We start from the raw sequence: 25432 nt of genomic DNA on the forward strand, positions 1-25432 counted from the left end.
TTTTATTTTTGCTCTATATTGAAAAAAATAGTAACACATAACATTGGCAGGGTAACTGGACTTAAGGCAATTCACAGAACAGAACACGAACAGCACTCATTGAATGAACAACTTGGGTAAAACAACTTTATAAGATAGACGCCTCAGTTTACTATTATATAGTTACGTAAATACAGAAGCTAAATCTTTATGGGCCTTTAAATAACTAAAACATTCCAATTAATCATCCAATTATTTCGACACTATCTACATTTCAATGTAAACAATACATCACAACTCAACTTACATAAATGCAAGTATACGCATTCATTCGATTTGTTCGAATAAAAAATACCATTTCGCCACTAAAGCCCACAACAATAGGACCATTAGGAGATGTCATCGTGCGTGCAAACAAAAGAAGCCGGGAAGAGATAAAACAACGGAACACGTACAGACCACTTCAAACTATCATACGCCATTGTGGACACTACCTGTTCCCAGTCGCTTCACAACCACCGAGCAAAATGGTTGCAATCTACTTCTTACTATCCCTAACTGCTGTCCTAGCGTCCGCGGAGCACACGGGTGCTTACTCATCACCACAGTACGCGAAAAAAATGTACCCGAAAAAGGGTTACGACACAAACGCGTTACTCCCTCGTGAAAAACCTCCGGTGGTTTTTAAGGATGAGCAACCAGAAGAGTCGATAGCAAGATTTGACTACGGTAATGACACAGCGCAGTACGGAAGGGCATCGTTCATGGATGCGGCTGGAAGCTTCCTCAGTGGCACGGGAGGGCAGGTGGTGACTAGCATAGCAAGGGACTTCATTGCCAGGTCCACAGGCAGCAGTCAGGTTGGTTTTGACTGCGCCTCCCAGGTTTGTACTTACTACACATCTCTGTAAAGCTGCACGCTTTTATTGCATGAGTAATTTTGCTTTTTGTTGTCAATTTTTAAATAGTTGCAATGTGAGTCATTGGAGAGTGACGTCATCGAACCCTTAAATAAAAAGCTCCTATGAAAGTGACCATGACAATATCTTATCGTTTCTTTGAATTGTTTTGTCTAAAATCAGCAGTCCCTCTACCGTTATCTAATCATCCATCAAGTTGGTAGTAAATTCGACTCCTGATTTGTAACTAGATTATGACGTTTTTCTTTGCAAACACATCATTCTATAATTAGCAACATCGCCGAATCAACAGATCCCATGAAACATGAGTACATAAAAAAGTGGTCTAATTATTTAAAATCGATCCTTTTACACTTACAGGTTTTAAGCTTAAACCTGACCAACCTGGTGATCTTAATCGTGCTGAAGGCGTTGATCTTAGCGGCGGGCTTCTTCGGCGCGGGAGCATGGAAAGGCGGACATCATGACTACGGAAGAAGTCTTGACGGTAAGTGACACTTAATACATAACAGTTATGAGTAGTTATAATTATAATGTAGAAGTTATATGTTGTTATAATTGTGTGCCGAGTTATACTCGTAGTTAGTATTCTATGCATTCAGGTTTTTTATGTAATTTGCAGTTTTTGAACAGCCTGGCTTCTCAATTACTATTTTATTAGAATACTGAAATATTTGTCTTACAATAAACCAAAGTAACAAACACAAGCAATAACGCAAAAAAAAGATGTTTGGCAATAATGAAATCATACAATTAGTTAAACACCAACAAATAATATACTTCAAATGGACCCTATAACGGACACCAGGCGACCAGGAAATCATAAATCAATAGGAGGTTACCTACCCATCTGCCGTTCACCTTTCAAGGGTGCGAGACAAACAAACTGACCAGGTCCATAATCCAATACCGATGGACGATGGGTTTGCCCTGTCCGCCACGTAATCCCATTGCCAAAGGATTATCTATAGACCCAGCCGCCAAATGACTAGCGAATTTTATTAGCTAATGGACAGTGTCACTCTAAACTTTTATTTTTAAATATCTGGCTTACCCAAAAAGTATTTTCTGTAGTTTCGGATGAAAGCCAATTTGGGCCCGTATATGGTGGTCATTTTTAATTATGTTTTCTATTGAATAGATGGGTAATACTCCTATTTATAAGTAAATAACATGATATGAAGATTATTGCCATCTCCATTAAAGACCATTTTTTTTGTGGCTTGATGTGTGACTCAGAGATGTATGTAGTTAAAGTAGAAAAAAGTATACATATGTATTTAGATCTCCAGAGGCGTCAATAATGCAATATAGGTACCTATGAACAAGCGAAGAGTTTTTTGAAGTACCTTAATATTGTGAACATTTTGACGCGCAATGTGTTCATACTAATATTTATCACTTATCACACAGACAACAAAAACGCGTCCTACATCACTGAAGACGAGATTCTGCTATACCTGAGTTACTTGGCTGGCCAGCAGAAGAAAGACTACGGCTGTCTGTACCTGCTGTCATGTCAGAAGCCCCAACAGGCTGGGCTATACTCCTCGGGAGCTGAGCTGCTGCTGCAAGGCGCTAGGATAGTACAGGGGTACGTGCAAATTATATTTGAGACATGGTTGAATAATGCAGTGAAAGTGAACAAAGAGATTTATGGATTTAAGGAAGATAGTTCAAATTCATGTCTTGCCACTTCTTATTGGTTACGAAATAATTTGTTGAAATAATATAATTAATTGCAACAACATGACTGGTAAAAGCCTTCCAAGGAATTAAATAACAAAAAGGAAAGGATATACCTACTTTTTACAAACTCTACTCTTACTAGAATTTAGCTTTGATGGTAACAAAACCATTCTGAGATGTCAAATCGCCGTTTTGATCAATGGGCGGCATACATGGCTGGTTATGGTTTGGTTATCATATATAGATATTATCGTTATTTTTTGTTAGTTAAATGATGCACCTGGGTCTTACAACTGTTTTATTGAATTGCAGAGACAGTGTAGATCTGGAACCATACGCCGAAGTATCGATGGGCATCAAGCAGGCTGCTGAATGGGGGGAGGGAGGCATGAACTGCGAGACACGATACAAATGTGGACAATAGACAACGAACTAGTGAAAAATAAATAAGCTTTTAGAGAATAAATAATATCAAGAGCCTTTTTGAGATAAATAAGAAATCATAAGAAAAATGGCGGAATCACTTTCGCAAATAGGTTAAGCCGTTACTGTAAAAAATACTGTGGTGTGAGCCTGAGTCAACTAAATATATAAAATCTTTTCTTCTTTGGAATTAATGGAGATTTGTATGAAGTATTTTAATCATGGTAATTTGTAAGTTAAGCATATTATTTTAAGGTGTAGTCGTACTTTTATTAGTAGTAAATAACTTAAATGCGATCGAATTAAAAGGGGATTCAATGTCAGAAAATTTAATTTGAAACAAGTTTATTTACACAATATTAAACTTATTGAAATGATGTATTTGTCATTCTCGATGTGTCTCTTGAGATCCCAAACCCAAAACTCATATACTCCTTTTCTAACATATACCTATTACTAACCCAAATCAGTCAACATTACAAATCGTTTCAAGTCATAGGTCCGTCATTCTTAACTAATCTCCTTAAGATACTTGCGAAAAACAAAAAACTATTTGTACCCATCCTTGCTCCTCAACTTCTGCTTTAAGAACTAAGGAGTATTAGCAGCCAGAACCCTGGGAGTGCGTTCCGAAGGATTGTTGGCACGAGCTGCACGATATTCTGCGTAGGAAACATAACCGTCGCCATCCTTATCATCTGATTCTAGAGTACGATCCACCAGAGCTGAAAGAACATCATTAAATATTAGTATAGGATTCTCCCTTTTATTACATTATGTGGTTGCTATTGGTGGACGTTCCTTACCGATATAAGCATCTAAATCATTGGCTTCAGGCTCAATAGATGAATCCGCATCCGGGTCTGGAGCTTCATGCTCTATTGTATGGTATACAGCCTGAAATGTAAATAAGATAAATATAAACATTGAGGACCTAGTTACATATTAATTTTTCCACTCCTCCTACAAATAAAAAAGTAGTTTTTTTTTTTGTCTTACATAATTTAAAATTTCATCATCTTATTTGCTTTTGGGAAATCAATTTCAATTAAATCGGTCAAAAATGTCAGGGATTTTAAAACGCTAATTTAATATTCATTTCACCTTTAACAACTCTAGGCCGTCCAACATGGAATTCTTATCGAAATCGTGCGCTGAGAAGTAATGGAACTCCAGTTCTTCAGGCGTCATCTTCGACAGCGCCTCAGCTGTGAGGACTTGTGTATCTTCTTCTATATGTCTGTAACAACCTCATTAATTAAATACAGTATCAGATTAATATTTGCTAACAACTTAACGTTCCACGCCGCAGACCGTAACGTCACCTCTATTGTAATCATTTATTTTATGCGATGCAACAAGTAAGAGAATCGTGCAATTGCTCTTATAGTCTTTGAGATTAAACAATGGAGGTGTACCAATGAAATAATTCAAAATTATAACAGTTTCATCATGGTTTCCTGGCAATATTTTGGCCTATCTTACTGGAGGTCACTGTGCAATCTGTACACAAGATTGTGGATGAAGTATATTCGCACTCTATACCCACTTCAAACACCGCTTTGCATACTCTTAAAGACGCTGAGAAACCCAATTATGTTTTGGGAATATCTGAGCGCCTTTGTACTTTGACTAACTGGTAATGATGGATTGTCGTTAGTCAAAGTATTGACAAGATGCATAACTAGAAATTAACGTAATATCGGTATCACTTACTTGGTATCGTGCAATAGTTGCGCGTCTCCAGTCAGTGACTCCGAGCCCCGTGGCTTGTAATGGTGGTGGCTCTGATCAACCGGGGTCTGCCCGTGCGGGTGATGCGGCCCGCGACGCATGCCCCACGACATCGCGTTCAGCATTAGTATTAGACATGCTGCAAGTTGAATGGAACTCGTATAGAAAAGTTTCAAAAGAAAGGTCAGCTAAAGAACCAACCACTCTTAGGATGGTAGACGGCTTCTTAACTAGGCACATTACAACAAGATGAAGTCACAATTTTCAAAAGGCTGCCTACAGATAAATTTTAGCAATACCTGCTGTAACAATACCTGCCAAGTTAGTGTGGACGATATGGCAAACAACTCTAGCAAACGTTGACTTATAATAAATAGGTAGTATCAAAACGAAAGAAGGTCTATCAATAATATAATTACCAACAAAAAACCTACACACGCGTGTCTCCAGTCAAAGATCCACCTCCGTAAATCCTAACAATTGACACGCGCCACGAATTTGGAGCATCAACCGTCAAATAACAGTGACAAATATTACAACAATCACAGACCCAACAGTACTTAATACCTGTCTTTAATTTGCACTGCATTGTAGTTCGCAACATAAAGGGTGCGGCAGCTGGGGTCGCCTTGCACCCCATGCGGTCTGTGGACGTCCCGCGGGGACCCAATATTCACACCTCATTTCACAAGAGTCCTGCCCATTACATTTGTCATCGCCTAGTCAAAAGCACGTCAAATTGAATATTTTGCTGCGATTTGTGTTTTAAATTAGCTGTATTGTAATTTGCGTGTTTTTTAATTCGGTAGCATGTTATTGTTACTTTAAGTAGGTATGTCTCACTTGGAAGGGTTTCGATCAAAAGGTAAAGAAGCTAGCTGGTTAAGATATTTTTTATGACATTTCAATGAATATTAATTCTGTTTAAGAGCTTCTTGATATTTTTATTAATCAAGAAATGGAATATACCACATAGCCATATAATTACGTCAGTTTGTATTGTCGCGATAATTGTAGATACTTTATCTTCAATAGGTTCATAATATCTTCTTTTTATTAAAAGGTAAAATGTTTTATAGTTGTCCGTTTGAAATCAAATAAAAAAATGCTCCAATTTTCTTCTGGCCCAGAAACATACCAACTTGATCCTCTTACAAAAATCCATTAAAACAAAAAGAGACAGGTGCCGTCACCCTTTAGATAAAAAATATATTACAAAGAACTTTCAATGTATCGAATGCATAATTTATTTTGGCCCCTCGATTTCGGAACAGTTGGTATAGAGAAAGACGAGACTGGCCTTTAATCGGACCCCACTTTATTATAGAGCAGTATAAAGCCGTAATAGGGGACAAATTATGCGCTCGCTGCGACAAGTGCGCCGTCCATATGTCGGGGTGTCCGCGGCAAGCGCTCTGCTATGGGTGATCTGACATACTGGGGTGAAGAATAGAAAACTTCTCCCATTCAAAATGATTCGAGGGCTGGCAGAGGAAGAAAGAGCAATACATGCTACTTACATGCTCTAGTATCGTCCGAAGTTGCTACATGAATCCTAATATTTTAAGGTTACTCCAAAAAATCACCCTTTATTGACTCTTGGATAGGCGATTATCAGATTGCAATTTCTGAATCAAGCAATATTATGAACACCAAAAGAGGCACTTGCAAAACAGCTTTTTCTTTAAGACGCATTCCTAAAAAATCCAGCAACCCTCAACCTGCGTTCAACAAGGCTCGTAAAACATTCACAATTCAAACAGCCGGTGTGTCACAGATCTGAACTCCGTCCTGCCATATTATCGTCTGATAACACCCTAATCCCATGCGATTACAATGGATCCGTCGCCACGGGTCACAGACTCCTCTATTTGGCTCTAAGCCTTGGTTACATTTTGGTTTGGTTACTACAATGCCGAATAATGCTATAATGAAGTGGTTTTTGAGATAGAGATCTTAGGGTGGTTTAGTGAGCTTATTAAAAGATTTTGTCTTCAGTTAAATATGAGCAGATTTTTATGATTCAATTTTGTTGAGATTTGTCTATTCTAAGATATTTTTTACACATATAAAGCGTTTCTACTATGATGTTTCTACTATGCTAAGCTAAGCAGTAATATCAGTTTGTAGGTTAGGAAATCTCTATGGAAGTCACTATACCTAACATCTTCAGTACCTAGTTTATAGGTTATCTCTAAGATCTCTAAGAAACGCTCGTCGTCACGTTATTCATTTCCTTTGAAAACTTAATAAATATAGTCAAGTTCTTACCCTCTACTCTCATGTCTGTTGCATCACTCAGATTCTCACTTGTTTTCGTGTTTAAAAACAAAATAACATCACTGTTTTCTACCGACACAGTTCAGGCATCTGTCAAGGGTTGACATTAGAAATCAATTTAACAGCGCACGCGCAAAGGAGGCAAGCTAACAAACACTTTACTTTCTAAGACAGAAGGGCTATTTTTGCTTGGTTTGTAAAACCATTTAGCGCATGTCAAGCCTCATTTTAGAAGGAATGGTTGTTTTGATCACCCTCCGCTAGATGGCAGCATGAGGACCTGTTGTAGGGAGTGAAATAGTAACATGCTTTTATTTTTCACTTATCGTAGTGACTGTAGATTGTAGAATGATAATCTCGGAATGTAATTGAATTTGTGGAATAGGTTATAAATGTAGAGTAGAGGATACGGTCTGGAGTGGAATCATATCTTTCCATTATTTTTTTTATTCTAACACTTTGGAATTTAATGTCAAAGAGCTGATTTCATAAACTTTATACTACACGCGATAAATTGATTTTATTTTTCAATAAAACTGGTTGAACAAATTTTTTTTCAAAGGATCTAAAATATCATGGTTACAGTTGCATACAAAAATCCACCTTACAAAAACGAAAGCAAGAAATCTCACCAAATCTACATATAAAGACGGTGCTTTGTTTGGGCAATGTAAAAAAATATGTCTCTCTTCTTCTCTTCCTCTTGGCAGTCGGTTAATAAATTATACGACAAAGGTATGCAATTCATTTGGCATTAAAGAATTATATGACTCCTCATTCATTTGGTGACAAATTGCAGGGAGATGCTGAACCCAAATCAATTGTTCTTAAACAAATCTATACGACAGGCCAAAGTGGGCCACTATCTACGGATGTTTTATATAGTAAAAGTTTTCCATCTCCTTTTTCTCAGATTGTTTATGCTATAATGTGAACTGCTAAACAAACATTACAAGAAAATTTTATCACTCATTTAAAGAGAATACGTCTCCTACCGTTATTGTACAGGCACAAACCTAGATACGCATCGCCCTACATCTAAACAGTTAACAATATCTAAGTAAGTATGTATGTACATGTAAAATCCGCAACTCATCACGGTGTTTACAACCCTCTATCTTAGCCACACACACACACACATATCCACATACTTGTCAACAACTGAAAACTCGGCTCGTCTCAACATCCGTCAATAATAACCTTTGAAATTTCTATATACGATTCATTTTCTCTTAACTCCACTTTGAAATAGATCTTTATTCCTTTAAAGATAGGAACAGAATTTGCTGGCACAACAAGGCTTTTCGTAACCAGCTGAACGTCTTAAGAACCAATCCAGTAGCTTGTTTCAAATTGGATCTTATGTCAAAAGGGTTAGGGTATGAAATGGATTGGTGGTTATGTCAATAGAAGGCTTTTCAGTATGAAAATGTTTATGTTTATAGCGATCTGTTGTGGGAAGTTAAAAAGAGACGGGCGTATGTAAGCGTGTGAGGGATTGTATGATCAATACATGAGCTGGCTTCGTGTCCTCGGTACCGAAGGCTCCCTAATGGTCGTTTTCTTACATTTGCATGCTAATTGACTTCTCTCGCTGCGTTCCTTTTGTCTCGAGCGTGTGTGACGTAAATTGAGACGAATTAGTGTCTTGTTGGCAGTTTAGTGGGGATTATAAAAAAAAAAATATTTATAAATGGATTTTCAAATCTATATTATACAATGGAAATTTCCCTTGAGATAGATCATCATATTCACAAACAATATGATATAATTGATCAAGGATTGTAAATGTACTTTGAACCTAATATATCCAGCCAAAAAAATTGTAATAACCATTGACAAAATTGAACGTTTTTCCCTAAAAACCTATAAATCTATTCATGTTTCAGGAGCGATACCTCTCGAGGGATCGGTTCGACATTGAATTCAAATACCGCCAACGCGTCACAAAATAATAAAATTTGTGAACTGTAAAACATCTCTGTCGTCCTCAATTTCACCAAACATTTAACCTGTAAATATGTATGCTTACCTGAAAGCTTCAATTTACTCCAGTAAAAGTCTTACATACAATATTTGGTATTTAAGTAAAACATGCCCCAAATGAATCATAAATCTGTATGTTAGGAACAATAAATTTTCGGTTTTCTGTATCAAACGGAGATTTGCGGCGTAGGGCGGGAGTGGGCGGCGTTGCTAGGCAACCGGCCGCCCCACTCGACCCCCTACCCGGATCACTTTTAAACTTTCATGTCGGAAAGTTTTTAAGGTTTGCTTGTGGCTCTCGGATTCGCCATCTTTTTGTTTTAAGCCTCTTCCCGAGGAAAACAACATGAATACGGTACACGTGCCCTGAAAATGTTCTTGAGAAAAATACCCCACGTAATTTGCTTAAGCAGATATAAGGAAATTCTTTGACTCGTGAAATACATAAATATAAATTTTACATAGAATGCGAACCAAGCGTCGTCTAATACAATTAGAGATGCGAAAGAAAAATATTTTCTAGTAACATTGAGAGAGATGATTTGATTTGTAAATCCGATTATTTATACTGAATTTTGTGAGTACATGTAAAGAGAAAAATGCACCTCGATGTATTATTTATTATGATGTAACAACACACGAAGGTATCTAAAAATAGAGAGGAATAAAATCTGGACATAAATGTAGCTAAGTGTTAGCAGTAAAGTGCTCGACAACACGAAAATGATAGAACATTTTTCCACGTTTATTAAATGTTGAAAAATGTCGAGACATTTACCACGCCACTTACCTGTATGTGAAGATAATAATGCAACGTAAACGGTTTTATAAAACTTGAGATATACTGATTTACACAGGCATGTAAAACAGAAAATACTGTTATAAGATTTATACTTTATTTATAAATGCTTCGCGGTGAATTTAAAAGTATTACAGTATATTGCCTAAATAGTTATTACCACAAACTAAGAGGGTACTGGAGTAGATTACAAAACTATTTTTAATTTTCAACCTTTGATATGTTCTATTAGATTTTAGATGAAGCCAAAATTTGAATCATATTAATAGCATCGTTCTATTCATTTCGCTTTTTAATGTTTCAGCTGTGCATTCATATGGAAGGTGTCTATTATATTTGGCTGAATACATTTTCTTTCATTTTATTTACAGAGGTACGTACCTAAGTAGTTTTGTCTATTAGGAACTGAACAAGATCTAAGATCACGTAATAAGTACATAATCTTTTTAGCAAAGCCAACGTAGTTCGTTCCACCATTCAAAAAGGCAAACCCTCAACCTGAATTCTAAGAAACTCTCACACACAGATCACTCATGATTTTTGTGTATCTAGATTGTAAAGTTTTTAACTTGCGAGAGTACTACGTACAAAATTGATGAGGGAGCGTAACCACGCGAGCACCAAGCTAGCTTGGCCCGAAGGTGCTTTTAGCCCGTAATTGGTGAGCTTTTAAGACTGCCGCGCGTTCGTTTGACGTCGTCCCTGTACTACCGACGACTAAAACGAATATGGAGCCGTTTTGCCGCGAAAAAATAACTAAAAACAAATAAAAATATTCCGCACCAGCCAGGTCGCCGTTTGAGTTTCCATAAAACTCTACTCGAAAATTTTGGTTGTGTTTTTTCGTTTAAGAGTTTGGCTTGTTTTCTTTTTGGGGTGTTTCATATTTTTTATGAGACAGTTTGCTGAATTTTTTTACTAACATAGAACATGTACGTTTCCAGTTAAATTTTGATTTATAACATATTTATGTGGATTCAAATATACCTAAAAGCAATTTTCTAATAATTATGTAGAACTGACTAACAGATCCTGAACCTTACGAGTCCCGAACATCATTTCTATATCTCACAAACTAGCAAGATTGAAGATGTTGTAATACTACTGTACTCGACTGTACTAACTACTACAAAAATCGAACATGGAAGAACACATTCCGTCGAATAAGGATTAACTTGATTAGGTACGGTAGGATAGTAGGTTTTCTTGTTTTTCTACTAAAAGTATTAAAAGCTTTACACAAAGTGCGTAGTAAGGTAAGTAATTACACCATTTTATTGTAATTTGGATACGTATAGTTTACTTAAATCGCGCAAAATAAATCTGAATCACTAAGTAACTAAATAACTCCTGAAAGTATGAATATTAGACATTAGTAACTTTTCTATTGAAATTAATGCAAAGGATCTACTTACTAACTCCAATGAAAACAAACAAAACACACCAGCAAAGCAGTATTAAAAAAAGAAACCAAGCACAATGGCATAGACCAAGCCACGTGGCTACAATAAAAAAGTTAAGAGTTCTAATTTCAAAATAACAGTGGGCGTAAACGAGCGCGCGCACCAAATTAGGCGGCAATTTTGACAGCGGGGTAACTTAGAATTTTGCTGTCAAAATATTTTTGCAAACAATTGACTTGTTCGCATTCAATGACTTTTTTAACACCCACTTTTTATGTAACAAAACAAAACCACAATTAGCATAATAGTTACTTGTCATTTTTTATTGCAGAACAATAACACCTAATACACGGTATGTGAATGGTCCGCCTCTTTATTTCAGCAAGCACAGTAAACGTTGTGAAATAAATTCGCTCGACGGAAATAATTCATTACCCTAAGTGACCTGCCTAACAAATCTGGATCGTTAAATTAATTATTAATCAGTGAAAATGGTCCAAAAAGGATGAATTATAAAATTACCTCTCAAACGTTTCGTGGCGACCGAAAAGGGTACCTATGCTTTCAAGAGCTTTACACACGATGTTTCTGTCTCTTTTTGCACTCGAGGTTCCAGGGCAGGTGAAGGCACCCCTTTCAAGGGTCGCCTACACTCAGTCGTTGGTAAATTCAGTCCCTTCGTAATAAAAGGGCGCCCCATAAATGTATAACAACATTTTGTTAAAACCTTTGATTGCTTATTATAAATAAGGAAATAGTGTTGATTCTGAAGAGTAGATACAGGTGCATTTTATACAAATAATTCAGAAATATGAAAAAAATATCTGTCCCCATAAATTCCAATCTTACATAAAACACAAGCGTCAATAATTTGGAGAAGACAAATCGAAAAGTTAAAGGGTAAGGGGTACATTATAAAGTAAAATTGAAACGTTTCTTGAAACGGCAGATAAATCGTGTGTCTACTGTAAATTGGTCTGTGGCACTGCCCTTTCTCCCCCTGTCGTCGCCCGTGGCATAGCAAGTAGAGGGGAGGTAGGGGGGTCTTTTAAAGCTGGTTCTAAAAATTGATGTATTCGGGCATGGTTAAACGGCGGGGTCCGCACCGTCACAGCCATTAAAAACTTATTAAACATCATCTCGAGCAATTACTCCTCCCTCCCCGACTTGAGTAGAGCCGCCACGCACCGTCCCCCCCCCCTCCCACCTGTCGCCCGGCTAGTGTTAGCTCAAGTAAAATCGGGGTCGTATTTACGCGCGTGCCCTCACTGCAAAACTGATGTGAGGTAAATTGGTTGATGTCTTTAAATTCGATTGAGATCTTCTGAACTTCTAAGAATGCTAGCACAAACTCGTTAATATTGAATTGCCTATTTGAACATTTAAATTGACAATTCTTCAGTTTTCCCAAATTACCAACTGACCACATCAAACTAGACTGAATTTTACTAACACACGTAGGATTTCTCTTCGTGACCGAATGCACCCATGCATGTAACCCAACCTCCTCTAGATATAAAGGCGAGTGGGCACGGTCGCTCGCCGTCGGACACGGTTGCGGAAACCGCGGCTGCCGAGCTTCAGGAAGCGACACGTCGCCGTCAACCAGCCGGAATTTATTCCACTATATTCCCAGTATTCCGATATAAAATATTGCGAGCCGATGATTTTTATTAGCGTTAAATGAACGGACAAAATTGAGTTCGCGTTGCTGGGATTTATATTTGCTGTGTATTTTTTTTTTTGTCATTAATTCAGAGGCTTGAGGAAACTGCTTCATTGGACATCTGCCAAATGTACTAAGGTCGCACTTGATTTCTATTTGATTGATGATTATGCAATGTATGCAGCCTGTTTAGCTACATAGAAAAGGTTCTACCATTTTTCCATGAAATCGTAATACATCGACCACAAAACGGGGACAGTGTTTTCATAGCCGGGTTCTGATTTAAAAGTTTCATAATACATAAGTAATAATAAAAAAAACATATTTTTTTTGTAAAGGATTTTTGAAGGACGACCTGAATAGTTTAGAAAGCACTAGAAAAACACACTTTTATAAATAAACGCAAAAAAGTAAACTATCGTGATCAAAGTTGTTTGCAAGACTTTTCTACCAAGTACGAACACTGCTATGATACGATGTTCCATTATCAAGTTCCAGTTCATATCTTCTGGCTCCATCATCAAATCAGTTCGACAGTAGGTACCATATTATTATACTGCCATTAGAACGACATACCAAAGCTGCCAATTTTCCTAACGCTACGATCCTCAGAAAATGGTTAGATAAATAAGTAGATAATCTTAGATTCCATTACATATGTAGTTACATACAGATCGACCAAATAAAAGCGTGTTTACATGAAAATCCAAGAATAAATGCCTCGTGTCACTCATAAGTGGACATGAAAGCTGTGCAATTTGTTACTGCAGTCTCCCTCAACCCTCGACGAAGTACTGCTTTGTAGCATTTATGACATGGTATTACTCTAAGAGCGGGGGCGGGTCTGGGCGGGCCGACACATGGTCACAACAAATGTCGCAATTTTTCAAATAATTTGTTGGATTTTGTCTTAATTTTTGTTTTCTAGATTTGTAGATGCAAGATGCTTAAAACTAGGGTGGCCTGTAATTTGTTAGGATTCGTAGATAGGTACACTAGTTTTACCTGTCCTGAAGGCGTCTACCATATCTTAGAAGATGATTTCTACTTTTAGAAATATTTGTCTATATTACACCATTTATCTAGCTATCTAAATATTATACTTACAATAATTTGCAGTTTACATTTTTTACAGCTTACTTTATGTTAATAACGTGACATGGATCACGATTTGTGTATTATAAATAAAAAAAATACTACTATTTTATTATTATTTATTAATGATGCCTGTAACTGTAATTTATGATTCCTGTAACTAATTATCTATAGGTAATTGACACAATATGACGTAACTGTAATATACATTTTACGTATCTAACTAAAATCAATTACACATTGGGTTCCGTTTGTCAAAAAAATAATGATTTATGTTGGAAGCACGACATACGTAGTTCTTATACACCAGCATTGTACTACATTGGATGGTCAAAAAGATTATATTTTAAGCGGAGCCTAATCATACATTCCGTAATTAGTAATACCTGTCATATCTGGTCGCTATGTACTAACACTCGGTATTAATACATTATGAAAGTATTGATGTAAAAAAAACAAATGACATTATTTAGAACTAGGTGTAAGGAACCCAAATACTGAAATTATTTAATCTGTTCGGAAACATAAAACTTTGCGTACTTTATATATTTGTGTGAGTGAAAGTAGTTGCAATGATTGTGCAGGTTTTATTTATTGTGATTATTATATTTTTAATTATTTATTTTCAATACATGTGGAGAGTTTACTCCTATTGGAAAATCAGAGGAGTTGTTGGACCAAAACCATATCCATTTGTGGGAAACTACAAAACTGTTATGTTCCGACAAGAATCTGAAGGAGATTTTTTGAAGAGATTATATGATCAGTATCCAAACGAAAAGTTCATTGGAATATACAAGGGAATACGGCCGGTTCTTATAATAAGAGATCCTTACTATATCAAATGTGTGTTAATAAGAGACTATGATAATTTTCGCGACAGATGTTTGGAGAGCCCATTGCGTATGTTTGATAGAAGCTTGTTCATTATGAATGGAGGCGCACGGTGGCACGCCATGAGAACAAGTCTATCACCGAGTTTTGCCAAATCCAAGTTGGTCAGAATGGTGCCATATATTCAAAAAGGTACGGACAAATATGTGCAATACGTGGATTATTTAATTAGCAACAATATTGAACATGAAATTCGTGACCTCATGAGTAAATGTATGACAGAAATTATTGGAAATATTGTGTTTGGTGTGGAGCTGGAAGTATTCAATAGTAATAACGAGTTTCAAGATGCTATCAATAAAGTACTGAATCCCCAACTGCAAGCTTCGTTGCTTCACGCCTCTTCATTCATATGTCCACATGTGGTACAACTGATTGTGCCTCTAATAAAACGCGAATTCGAAAAAAGATTGTACAATGCGTTCCGAAAATTTGTTACATCGTTGATCTATCAGCCTAGAGGGAATAAAACCGAGAGTCCAATATTCATTGATGCTTTGGTGGACTTGAAAGAAAACTGCAAAATCAAACATGGTCGGGAAGTACCAGATATAGATGATGACGATGTTATACAGCAGTGCTTGACCTATTGTCTGGCGACATATGAGTCAACATCTGGTGTCCTTTCGTTCATGGTACACGAACTAGCACACAACCCACACATACAAAACAAATGCTATGAAGAAATCATGACAGTTCTTGAGAAACATGACGGGCCACTCACACTAGAAGCTTTGAATGAAATGAAATATTTGGAAATGACACTGGATGAGACAATGAGACTACACCCCACTCCGCATTGCATTGATCGAAAGTGTTCTTCTAAATATACATTCCCTGATACAAATATAACGGTAGATAAAGACACCTTCATTTTCATACCTGTTCATGGATTGCACCGAGACCCGGAGTACTTCGAAAATCCTTATGTGTTTGATCCGGAGAGATTTCTTCCCGAAAACAAAGCTAAAATGGAACCGTACGTTTATTTGCCTTTTGGAGATGGACCTAGAACATGTTTGGGTATGTTAAATTTATTATTTTGCTAGTTTTGCTTATTTGGTGCTCTGCACGTATGAAAAATGTATGTCTATTAAACCTTTACGGGTAAGAAAAATTCTCTTATCCTTCTTCTCTGTCGATTCGCTTTTGACAGAGCGGTCGTGGTCACGTAGAGGCGTTCACATTAGAGGCGGACACAGCTCTTTTGATGATCTCCCGCCATCTCTCCCTGTTAGCAGACTCTCCGGCGCAGTATGACACGCAGCTACCCACTGTGGATTTCACCTGATCGGTCCAGCGCAATCTGGTACCCTCCACTTTTCCCTGTACAACTAGCCGCTCTATAGAGTTGAGAAGAAAAATTGGGTGATTGAAAAAAAATGCTTTCATATGCGTTTTATTGGAAGCTTCTGTACTCCATATACTTTGGATTTATTCCTGCAGAGCTTATTCCTTCAAGATAATTATGAGGAAAACAAAAATAAAATGCTGTGAATTTATCCATAAAAAGCGTATCTAGTGATCAGTGATGTTACAGTGAGATTACCTAGTTAGAAACTTTTATTTTCATGTTTTGTTTATGACAATTAAAACGGAACGGAATAAATGCTTGTTTCAAGACACACACGAGTGCTTATGTGTTTCCTCTTTCTGAATATTTTTAACTCTTCTTCATTTCAGGTCTTAGACTCGGGAAGATATTACTATTAGCGGTGATGTCTTCATTTCTGCAAAAATTCAAAGTATCCCCCTGTCCTAAAAGCAAACCGATAAGATACGATCCAGAAAGACAGCTGGCTACGACAGCTATTGGAGGAGTGTGGGTCAACATAGAACCGAGAAGTTAATTTCTAGTTAAATAAATTATTTTAATTTTTCTAATTTATTATCATGAATTTTCTGAGATCAACACATGTTTTTCTATTACACTTTCTCTTGTATGGTTTCCCTAAGGGTTGATTTGTTTATTTGTGATGGTGTTATTGCGTGGATAGTACAGTCAACCCCAGAAGTGGATGAAGACATCCTTACCTACCAAAATTGTTTGACAATATTATGACGTCCATAAATTGATTGAGCAAACGCCAGACTTGAGTTATTAGTCTTTCGATAATTTTGTTGTATGTTAGGTTATGGAACATGATACAATTTATTTAGTTAGGTAGTTTTGAAAATAATTATGTGTTGTCAGTAGATAGTTATTTTCAATAGGTATGTATCAATATTTATAGGCTATGAATGAAACACGAATAATAGTAAAAACCGTAGTTTGGTAGTAAAAAGTACGGTATGTAATATTTACAATTTGGTCGGGAGATATTCCTGCGCTTAAAAACAATTGAAGATAAAATAATTAAACAAAGACCTATATTTTATGTTCTTTAATTTTCCTTCTTCTAATAGACACAGTATAAAAAAATATTGTGTGGTAAGTATAAAATAATCTATTTTGTGTAGCCATTCATCTGGCCCTGTGGCGCAACGGATAACGCGTCTGACTACGGATCAGAAGATTCCAGGTTCGAATCCTGGCAGGGTCGCGGATAATACTTTATTATTATTTTTTTCTTTTTACCTGTATTATATTTGGTTATCAATCACATTACGATATTAGAGTTAAGATACTAATGAACTGAAACGTATCAAGTATGTGTGGTTCGATTCCAGATCAGGGAAGTTTGGTACTTGCAACTTTTCTAAGTTTGAATGTACTTTCTAAGTTTATCTTGGACAGTGACTACTGATTAGGAAGGGAAACAGCTCGAGAAACCTGGACTATAATGTCTGAAATCACCTACTCGCATTGAGCATGCGTGGTGATTGGCGCTCATTCCTTTTTTGTGTGAGAGGAGGCCGGTGCCCAGCATTCGAACGATGAAAATGCTGATGATGATGATGAACCAGGAGCAATACACAAAAAGAGGTGTTTTTTTTTTATTAAGCTGAAGAGTTTGTTTGCTTGAAAATGCTTATCTGAGGATTCCAAAATTCAGTGTTAGATACCCATTTCATAGAGGAAGACTCGATACTTTTATCCGAGTGAGTGAAGAAGATCCTACGAGCCATAGGTGAAACTATTGGCTGGCGGGAAAGTACTTCATAAACGGAATAACAGGTTTAAGAGTAGTCCACTTATAAAGCACTTTATTCATGACACATTATAGACTTGTAACCAAAAAAACATGTAACCCAACATTAAAATTATGACAAGTGAGACAACCTAGTATCCCATAATTCATATATTTATTTAAAACCCAGACAATAAACTAATTAAACTAATATACTACAGACAAAACTTTACTTTTCATATAGGTACACTTAACATAGGACATACACAAACCTTTAGATATACACTCGAACCTACCCACACGAACCTACACGACTTTACACGAACTTAGCCAAAGCTCCCGTTTTACTTCAAGGAGCGGGGAATCAATTAAAACTACTAATAAAGTTCTAAGACGTTTCACTTCTCCCCTGCTTACTCCCCGAAAAGTTCTCTTTAGTGTAAGATGAATTCTATTTTGCTTTGCCTTCCGCCAACTAATTAGGGGCACGAATTGTTTTGGATAAGAACAATGGCTTTTGTTCGATAACTTGGATGTTAAAATGGTTACAGACTTGAATTTGATGTAGGAATCAAGACTAAGATTTGCATATAGGTAACACAGTAAATACAATAATTAATATTTTATTCATTTTAAATATTTTGCCACCTTATAAGACAACTTGCATATGTTTAAACCTTTCTTGACATTAATATAAATAAAAGTGGACATCTTCCAAGAATACTTTTAAACTTGTAATCATTTGATTGCCAAGTATCAAGTTATGCACATTATATCCGACGTTGCAAAAGCAGTTTTAGATAATACGCATACATAAAGACTAAAAGGTTATCATACATTGTTATGAATGAGACATACCTATACCTCTGTGTGGGAACACAGAGCTAGAGTGATCCAGACGTAGAAGGAAAGGATCCAAATTGAGAAATAAGAAAGTCCGATGGTTTGTATCAACTTTGAGTTACCTATATGAAACTGTTACTATAGGGTACCCGTGAATAGATCAGTAGAGGAAAAGATTTTAAGATGTAAGTTGCACCAGAATATACCAATTACGCATGAACAGCTTGACAGAATTTATGTTCAAGAACAATGCTCAACTTGTTACGCTCAGTTTATGTATCTGGGTTAATATTTACCCATTTACCTACAGAGGTATACGTCTGATTATCCCTTACACAGTTTATGAACGCTCCAAATTCTATTTAAATCATGCCATACTTGCTCTAAAATCATTATTTACATACAAACATAAATTTATTCACACAACAATGAACAATAGTTTATATAAATTCCTAGAAACTCCACTCTACTGTAACAGGTTTAGTTTACCACGTGGTACCCTCTTTGAGGTAGTACCTAAGTTGTATTTACAACATCGGTGCAAATTCTTGACATCGCACCTGAAGAATATCATATTCACGTGAAATCCAGATTTGTAATAAAATTTTTGTCAGTACGTATCAGGTTGCATTAAAACTAAATTGATAATTCAATAGATATTTTTTTCAGAAAAATAGTGAATTATTGACTAAGTTATAAGTCGTTTTTCTATGTATTTAAGAAATCAGACATATCCCTGACAGTACTCTATCTGCAAACACCATAGCGCCTATTTTCATCAACTATAATTGCCAAAATCTATTTAGGCATAAAAGATCCATACTGAAAGCTGAGAACGTACTTTCTGAAAAAAATATTTTTTTCTACTTCAAAACGAACCAGGAGCTTTACTTATCCACCAATTTCCTAAATGACTTGCCAGTCACATCAGTAAAAATTGTCAGTCACATACAATCAAGGCAGTAAAAATTGAAAAGTTTTTCTATTATATTTTTTTTTATTCTGTGTCTCAAACCAGTACATATAATAGGTAGACGTCTTGCATAGAATTTATATCCACAAAACCACAAACCGCCAAATCATTGTTCAGATCCACTAAAGCTCAATTTTCAATACCTAAATTATTTTTTTTTGATTTTTGAAGAAGTGAGTCCTTCAAAATTCAAATAAAACTCATTTTTTATGTAACCAATACGACATGGTATTCCAATCCTCTTTACAATATATATCTAACATGAATCATTTAGCGGTAGAACCGAAAGTGATCTGAAATTGAATATCAATTAGATATCTTTTGATCTAGTAATGAATCTCGCTAACTTGATACCAGTAATGATATTCATAATGTGGGGTTGTATGCAAAAGGGTTGCCAGTATCTACATATTTTTTTATTTCGTACACTTGCCGAAAGAAAGATGACGTGATAAGCTATCTGTTTTTAAGCCATATGTTTGGATTGGGGTATTTTTTTTTATTAAAAGCTTACTACTTATTTCTAATCAAGGACCTTAAAGACATAAAACCTGGGTAAGGTTATATAATTGACATACACACTCGTAGAAGTAAGTTAGGTAAGTTTTAAATAAAGCATTGATGTGGAATGCTAATAAAATAAGACAACCCTAAATTTGATTTCAATTTTAATAAAACAAAAATATTCCTTTATTTATTTAGGGCAAGTTTACATCATGCAAACAATCCTCATTTTATTGTTGACATCGAATTATTGCAATCTTATTTCTGTTATGGAAAGACAAAAGTGTTGTAGAAACTGCAAAGAGTCACGCCGCCGCTAGTTGACTCGCTATGAACTCGCAGCTCACACATACAAGCGTATACCTACGTACATAATTGCGTTTAACATTTAACAAAGATTTGTGATCGCATGCGTCGCTGCAGCCACCCGGTCCCGAGCAGACAGACATACAGACACAATCACCGACACAAAGCACTCGCTACATTAAAAGCATCCACCCATCTCTGTTTCACGTTTTACCTCAAGAACTTCCATACATGATTTTGCGTTTTGTGAAACAAAACATAGTGCAATGCATAAACTTTAAACGCAAGATCGACGAGGAGCCGTGGGGACAATAAAACAAAGAAAAGCGTATCTGGCCCGGAGCGGTGCGCGGCGAGGGGCGGGCGCGCGCCCCGGCCGGCCAATGGCAACCCGCGCCGCGGCCGCCCCATCGGCCCGCCCCGGCCGGGCCGCGCTCGCCGACGGGGATGAATGAGACGCAGCATCCCTATAAAGATTTTACATCGATTATGGGGGTATGGGAGCAGGCCGTTTCTGTCTCGCCCGTGGGCGGCGACGTGAGTTCCTCTCGCGCAGTCGCGAACAATTAACGCGCGGGGCGGCGTGGTCGGTGCGGCGCGACGTGCGACGTCACTATAATGTGGTTAGTCAGTGAGCGTCGGGGCCGAGCCGACGGCGACGGCGACGGCACGGAGCACGATCACCGTAGCGCGGGAGAGCCGCGCTGGTCGCTCAGCCAGCGCGCCGGCCACAGCACGGTGGAGTTCAAGAGCGCGGCGTGCGCGGGGGCCTCCGAGCCGCCCGCGCCGCCTCTCACCGCGCTGCCGGACCCGCAGCAGTTCAACATATTCCCGGCCTTCTTCAGCCGCCAGCTCAACTTCAGCGGCGGCGGTGGCTGCGGCCAGGGCTCCAAGATAATGGAGGAGCTGCGACCGAACCTGGTGGGCGGGCTGCTGGGGGTGCCGGGGCTGCTGGACGAGCACCAGCCGGACGCCAAGTTCCTGCCGGCGGGAGGCGAGAGCAAGTACACGCCGGACAAGGGGCGCAAGTGCAGCAACGCGTCCTCGTCGTCTGCGGAGGAGTTCGGCGGGCTGTACGGCGCGGAGCACGCCGCCACGCCGCCCGCGCCGCCGCTCAGCCGCTCCTTGCAGGATAACACAGGTACGTGCACACTCACTTACTCAGACATGTTATGTAGATAAACACATTCAACTGTCTTAATATACGGAAACAGCGAGAATTAGAGAAAAAAAAACATATCTGACCAGACCGACCTGAGTCTTCTAACTTTTCAAACTGTTTACATATTAGAGTTATAACCTGTTGAGAATTAGAATCAATTTTAGTAGAAGTTAATATGACAGTGTTATAATGATTTTGAGGGCCATCCCGTGCCTCCAGATTATGATATACCTATATATAATACAATTAGTTTGTATATGCTGCTGTTTACTCACTCATTGCTTGCAGCTTCAGTCTATCTATAGAATAAATCTAAAGTCTTTCTTACCAGTACCACCTACTTACCACCTACTAGGTGAGCTTTAGTTTCTAACTTACATTTCTCTCTTCCCGGAAATAAATAATACTTGTAGATAAGTCAGTTGACACGAATTGTATGTCTGCAGTTATAATTTATTATGCACTGCTATTTTTTTGAAGCTGATTATAGAGCTAATTAAGACTATCGAATAACAATGAGGAGGAGATACTTACATTTAACTTTAAGTAATTAGGTAAGAACAAAATTTAAGCTAGTTGCATATATTTCATGGGCATGCATTTGACATATTTCGAAATGGATACGGTTAGCAACAAAACTAATCCCTCGACTAAAATAACAATATATAACATAATATATACAATATATTAATGCTCAATTGTTCTCCACGTAAGAGGAGGCCTGTGCCCAGCAGTGGGACGATAAAAAGGCTGTAACAGTAACAGCTTTCGCATTTCAGATTTTAGAATTCAGTTATTTTGTTATTTTGATTGTGTAAATTAACTTTTGTTGCTGACTGTACTTTATATTGGATCCGGGTAGATACCTCGGACTTACACACAAAAGGAAAGATATGTAAACAGAGAAGAATTTGATTGATTTTAAGAACTTTAATGAGATTGAAACTATGCTGAATGGAACGGTACTTTTTGGCCTTAAAGTTTTCTTGCGTCAAGATATTTTTCAATAAATTAATAGTAAATTACCCAAGCATCTTGGTTAGTATGTCGTTCCTAGGAAACATTCCTCTGATTACATTATCTTATTAAAAAAAAATGAAGGAATCTTGGAATCATTGAAAGCATATAAAAAATTAAAACTACCTACCTATGTTAATTTATTATATTAACAAATCAGCCTAAAAATAATTTTATTAAATTCCTCTCAATTCCAAATGGATTATTGAGGGAAAGTCATCTCTCATTATTTTTTACGAGACATTAGAGTAACACGCATTTACACAAGCTGCGATCGCCAAAGAGTGTGGCTCAAAGCATTTTACATATGTTCAAAATATACGCCTTTTTCTCTTTCAACATATTGAAGGGGTTATGGGGAAAACCTTTCCTAGCAGTTGGATTAAATGTGACTGACTAGTGCATACTAAGACCAGAGTTCCATTAGAACAAGATAAAAATATTTGCTTATTCTTCGTTTATTCAGTTTAATACATATTTTAATACAAATATAAAAAATAGGTGGCTATACTGATATCGAGCACAGGGTCTAAGGTACTGGTGGTCATTGCCCTAGGGACAGAAACCTCCTCACAATACGCGCCGTATCAAGGAGTACAGCCTTCTGAATCAGTCCCTTGATCCAGCCGCCTAACGAGAGCCTCCTGAGGTGTTGGTCGAGGCTTTTCTCTATTGGACCATTGGCCGTAACGACAATCGGCAGAATAGCTCGACATTCCACATTGCAACACCCTTAAATAACCAAAACCTAAGAAAACAATGAAGATGAGATGTTATCAATAAAGCAAAAAAAAATATATTTTTTTTATGATATCTGAGCAATCCGGGATACATATGAAGAGATACTTGTATCTGTTGATGGGTGACCAGTTTGTCATGAAGAGTTTCATGGTAAGTTATATTGGTAATATTGGTGGGTGGGTCATTTAAACATCTTTGGTAGCTGTTAGGGGTAGTCGGACACCAGAAAGTCGGATTAAAAGACATAGTGTTGCCCGGGTAACTAGGTTGAGAAGGCAGTCATTAGCATTGTCATCCTCCTGCCATTACACCAATTTTATTTGTGGTCGGCGCAGCATGTTTTTTTCTTTCATACTCTTCTATCTTCCATGATCTTCGACTTTCAAACAATCAATAATTTCTTCAGTCATTCCCTTCCACTACAACCATATGTGCCAGTTGCAGGTGCTTCTCACACTACCTAGTAGAAGACCAGAATCAATAAATATCTATGTACCTATATCTATGTACGAATCTGGACTATATCGTTGCAATGGATGTCATTCCTGATTTCTTCTTCAATTATTTACTCGAAAATATTTTTGGATCTGAATGAAATAGCGTTAGATAATTGTTCATCGGTTTACCATAAAAAGATATACAGATGATAACACAATGTTTTAAACCACAACATTCGTTGAAGCTGTACAGCAAACACGTAGGTAGCCTCTACGCGGGATATGTGCGTATAATTACAATTCCAATTAGAGTAATATTGCAAACAATCGGCCCGCGGGTGACGTCATGAATACGAAATGTCACTAACGACCGTCCCCACCCCCGCCCGCCGCGCCTCACCCCCGCCGCGCCTCCGCCGCGAGCGAAGCCTGAATTTTCAAGCGGCTCGGGTTGCCTAGCTGAATATACGCTCTGCACGTTAAATGTACGCTGAATAATAATTGTAACATTGACGAAAATGTATGGCGGTAACGTTGTATAGATAATGATTACTCAAACTTTGTTTAGTTTAATAGCTTCTGCTAAATTATGTCATTTTACATTTAAATCAGCCACTTAGTTCATCGCAATGTTGGAATATGCTAGTCGGGTGATCGACATTAAACATTATTCGGCAGCTATTTAGCCCATAGGTATAACCTTATTTGACTTCTTTAATCAACCATTTGAACTGAAACACGAAATGGAACGACAATCAATACAAAGTATTCAGAGTACAGTATTTGATAGAGCCTTCGCCTTAAGGCTAACATTTTTGAAGTAGATACATTGTCAGGCAGATGCATATAAACATATAGACAGTCACACACACGCAACAAAGGAGACAGACAGACTGTGCCAGTGAGTCACGTAGACTTGCACTAACAATGGTCATAGATACGTGCCTCCTCTTAGTTTTGGACACAATAATGACCGAAATTCAGCTTCACTTTAAATCAGTCTCTGTGACTAGAGCAGTGATGACAATAGGAAATACTGTGTGGTGATTACACTATAAGTAAAATAAAAATATATCAATGATATTTATGTAATTTGCAAAGATAACTCATTAACCAATTATTTTATTCAAAATTTTCAAAAATTCTACTTAAAATGTTGCCACAATTAATTGTACACTAAAATCTAATCTCCGCGATAATGTGATGAAAACTGAACTGCATTTATAACGGTTGAACAGTTGATAATTACGAAACAAATCAACTTTAACATTTAAATTAATAGCATAATGATTAAACAGAAATTGATGATTGAAACCATTATCACTACACACTTGCATTTGTGTTCATATTACAAACATTGAATTATCAATCATTATAAAAATATAGTTTTACATTCATAGTAGATTCAGAAGGCAATATAAAATATGATTTCCCAAAAAAAAACAGGTGAAAGTCAAAACGATGTTTTGATGTAATTTTCTCATAAATACAGTAATTATTTTGAGATAAA

General features: G+C 37.2%; 4 protein-coding genes and 1 non-coding gene across 5 annotated transcripts in view; 4 read left to right on the plus strand and 1 right to left on the minus strand.

Moving 5' to 3' along the window:
- Positions 1-204: 204 nt before the first annotated feature.
- LOC110379801 (uncharacterized) lies at positions 205-3390 on the plus strand. The gene is made up of 4 exons (XM_049844499.2): positions 205-863; positions 1260-1386; positions 2313-2493; positions 2901-3390. The coding sequence occupies exons 1-4, from the start codon at positions 291-293 to the stop codon at positions 3010-3012; spliced, it is 993 nt and encodes a 330-aa protein (XP_049700456.2). The 5' UTR covers positions 205-290; the 3' UTR covers positions 3013-3390.
- A 76-nt stretch (positions 3391-3466) lies between these two features.
- On the minus strand, positions 3467-7151 carry LOC110379800 (multiple coagulation factor deficiency protein 2 homolog). The gene is made up of 5 exons (XM_021339603.3): positions 7017-7151; positions 4728-4884; positions 4116-4251; positions 3818-3908; positions 3467-3736 (listed from the first exon to the last, which is right to left on the minus strand). Exons 1-5 carry the CDS (start codon positions 7027-7029, stop codon positions 3603-3605), a joined length of 531 nt encoding a protein of 176 aa, XP_021195278.2. The 5' UTR covers positions 7030-7151; the 3' UTR covers positions 3467-3602.
- A 7379-nt stretch (positions 7152-14530) lies between these two features.
- LOC110379807 (cytochrome P450 6B1) lies at positions 14531-16718 on the plus strand. Its single transcript, XM_021339611.3, has 2 exons — positions 14531-15891; positions 16552-16718. Exons 1-2 carry the CDS (start codon positions 14547-14549, stop codon positions 16716-16718), a joined length of 1512 nt encoding a protein of 503 aa, XP_021195286.3. The 5' UTR covers positions 14531-14546.
- A 620-nt stretch (positions 16719-17338) lies between these two features.
- On the plus strand, positions 17339-17411 carry Trnar-acg (transfer RNA arginine (anticodon ACG)). Its single transcript has one exon. It is a non-coding gene; the product is annotated as a tRNA-Arg (tRNA).
- Positions 17412-21085: 3674 nt separating this feature from the next.
- LOC110379809 (homeobox protein unc-42) overlaps positions 21086-25432 on the plus strand; it is a 30722-nt gene continuing 26375 nt past the window's right edge. Inside the window, exon 1 of the mRNA XM_021339617.3 lies at positions 21086-21706. Coding sequence (XP_021195292.1) covers positions 21184-21706 — 523 coding nt within the window. The 5' untranslated portion in view covers positions 21086-21183. The remainder of the gene's footprint in view (positions 21707-25432) is intronic.

The sequence above is a fragment of the Helicoverpa armigera genome, chromosome 16, assembly GCF_030705265.1.
Source record: "Helicoverpa armigera isolate CAAS_96S chromosome 16, ASM3070526v1, whole genome shotgun sequence".
In the NCBI taxonomy this organism is placed as follows: domain Eukaryota; kingdom Metazoa; phylum Arthropoda; class Insecta; order Lepidoptera; family Noctuidae; genus Helicoverpa; species Helicoverpa armigera.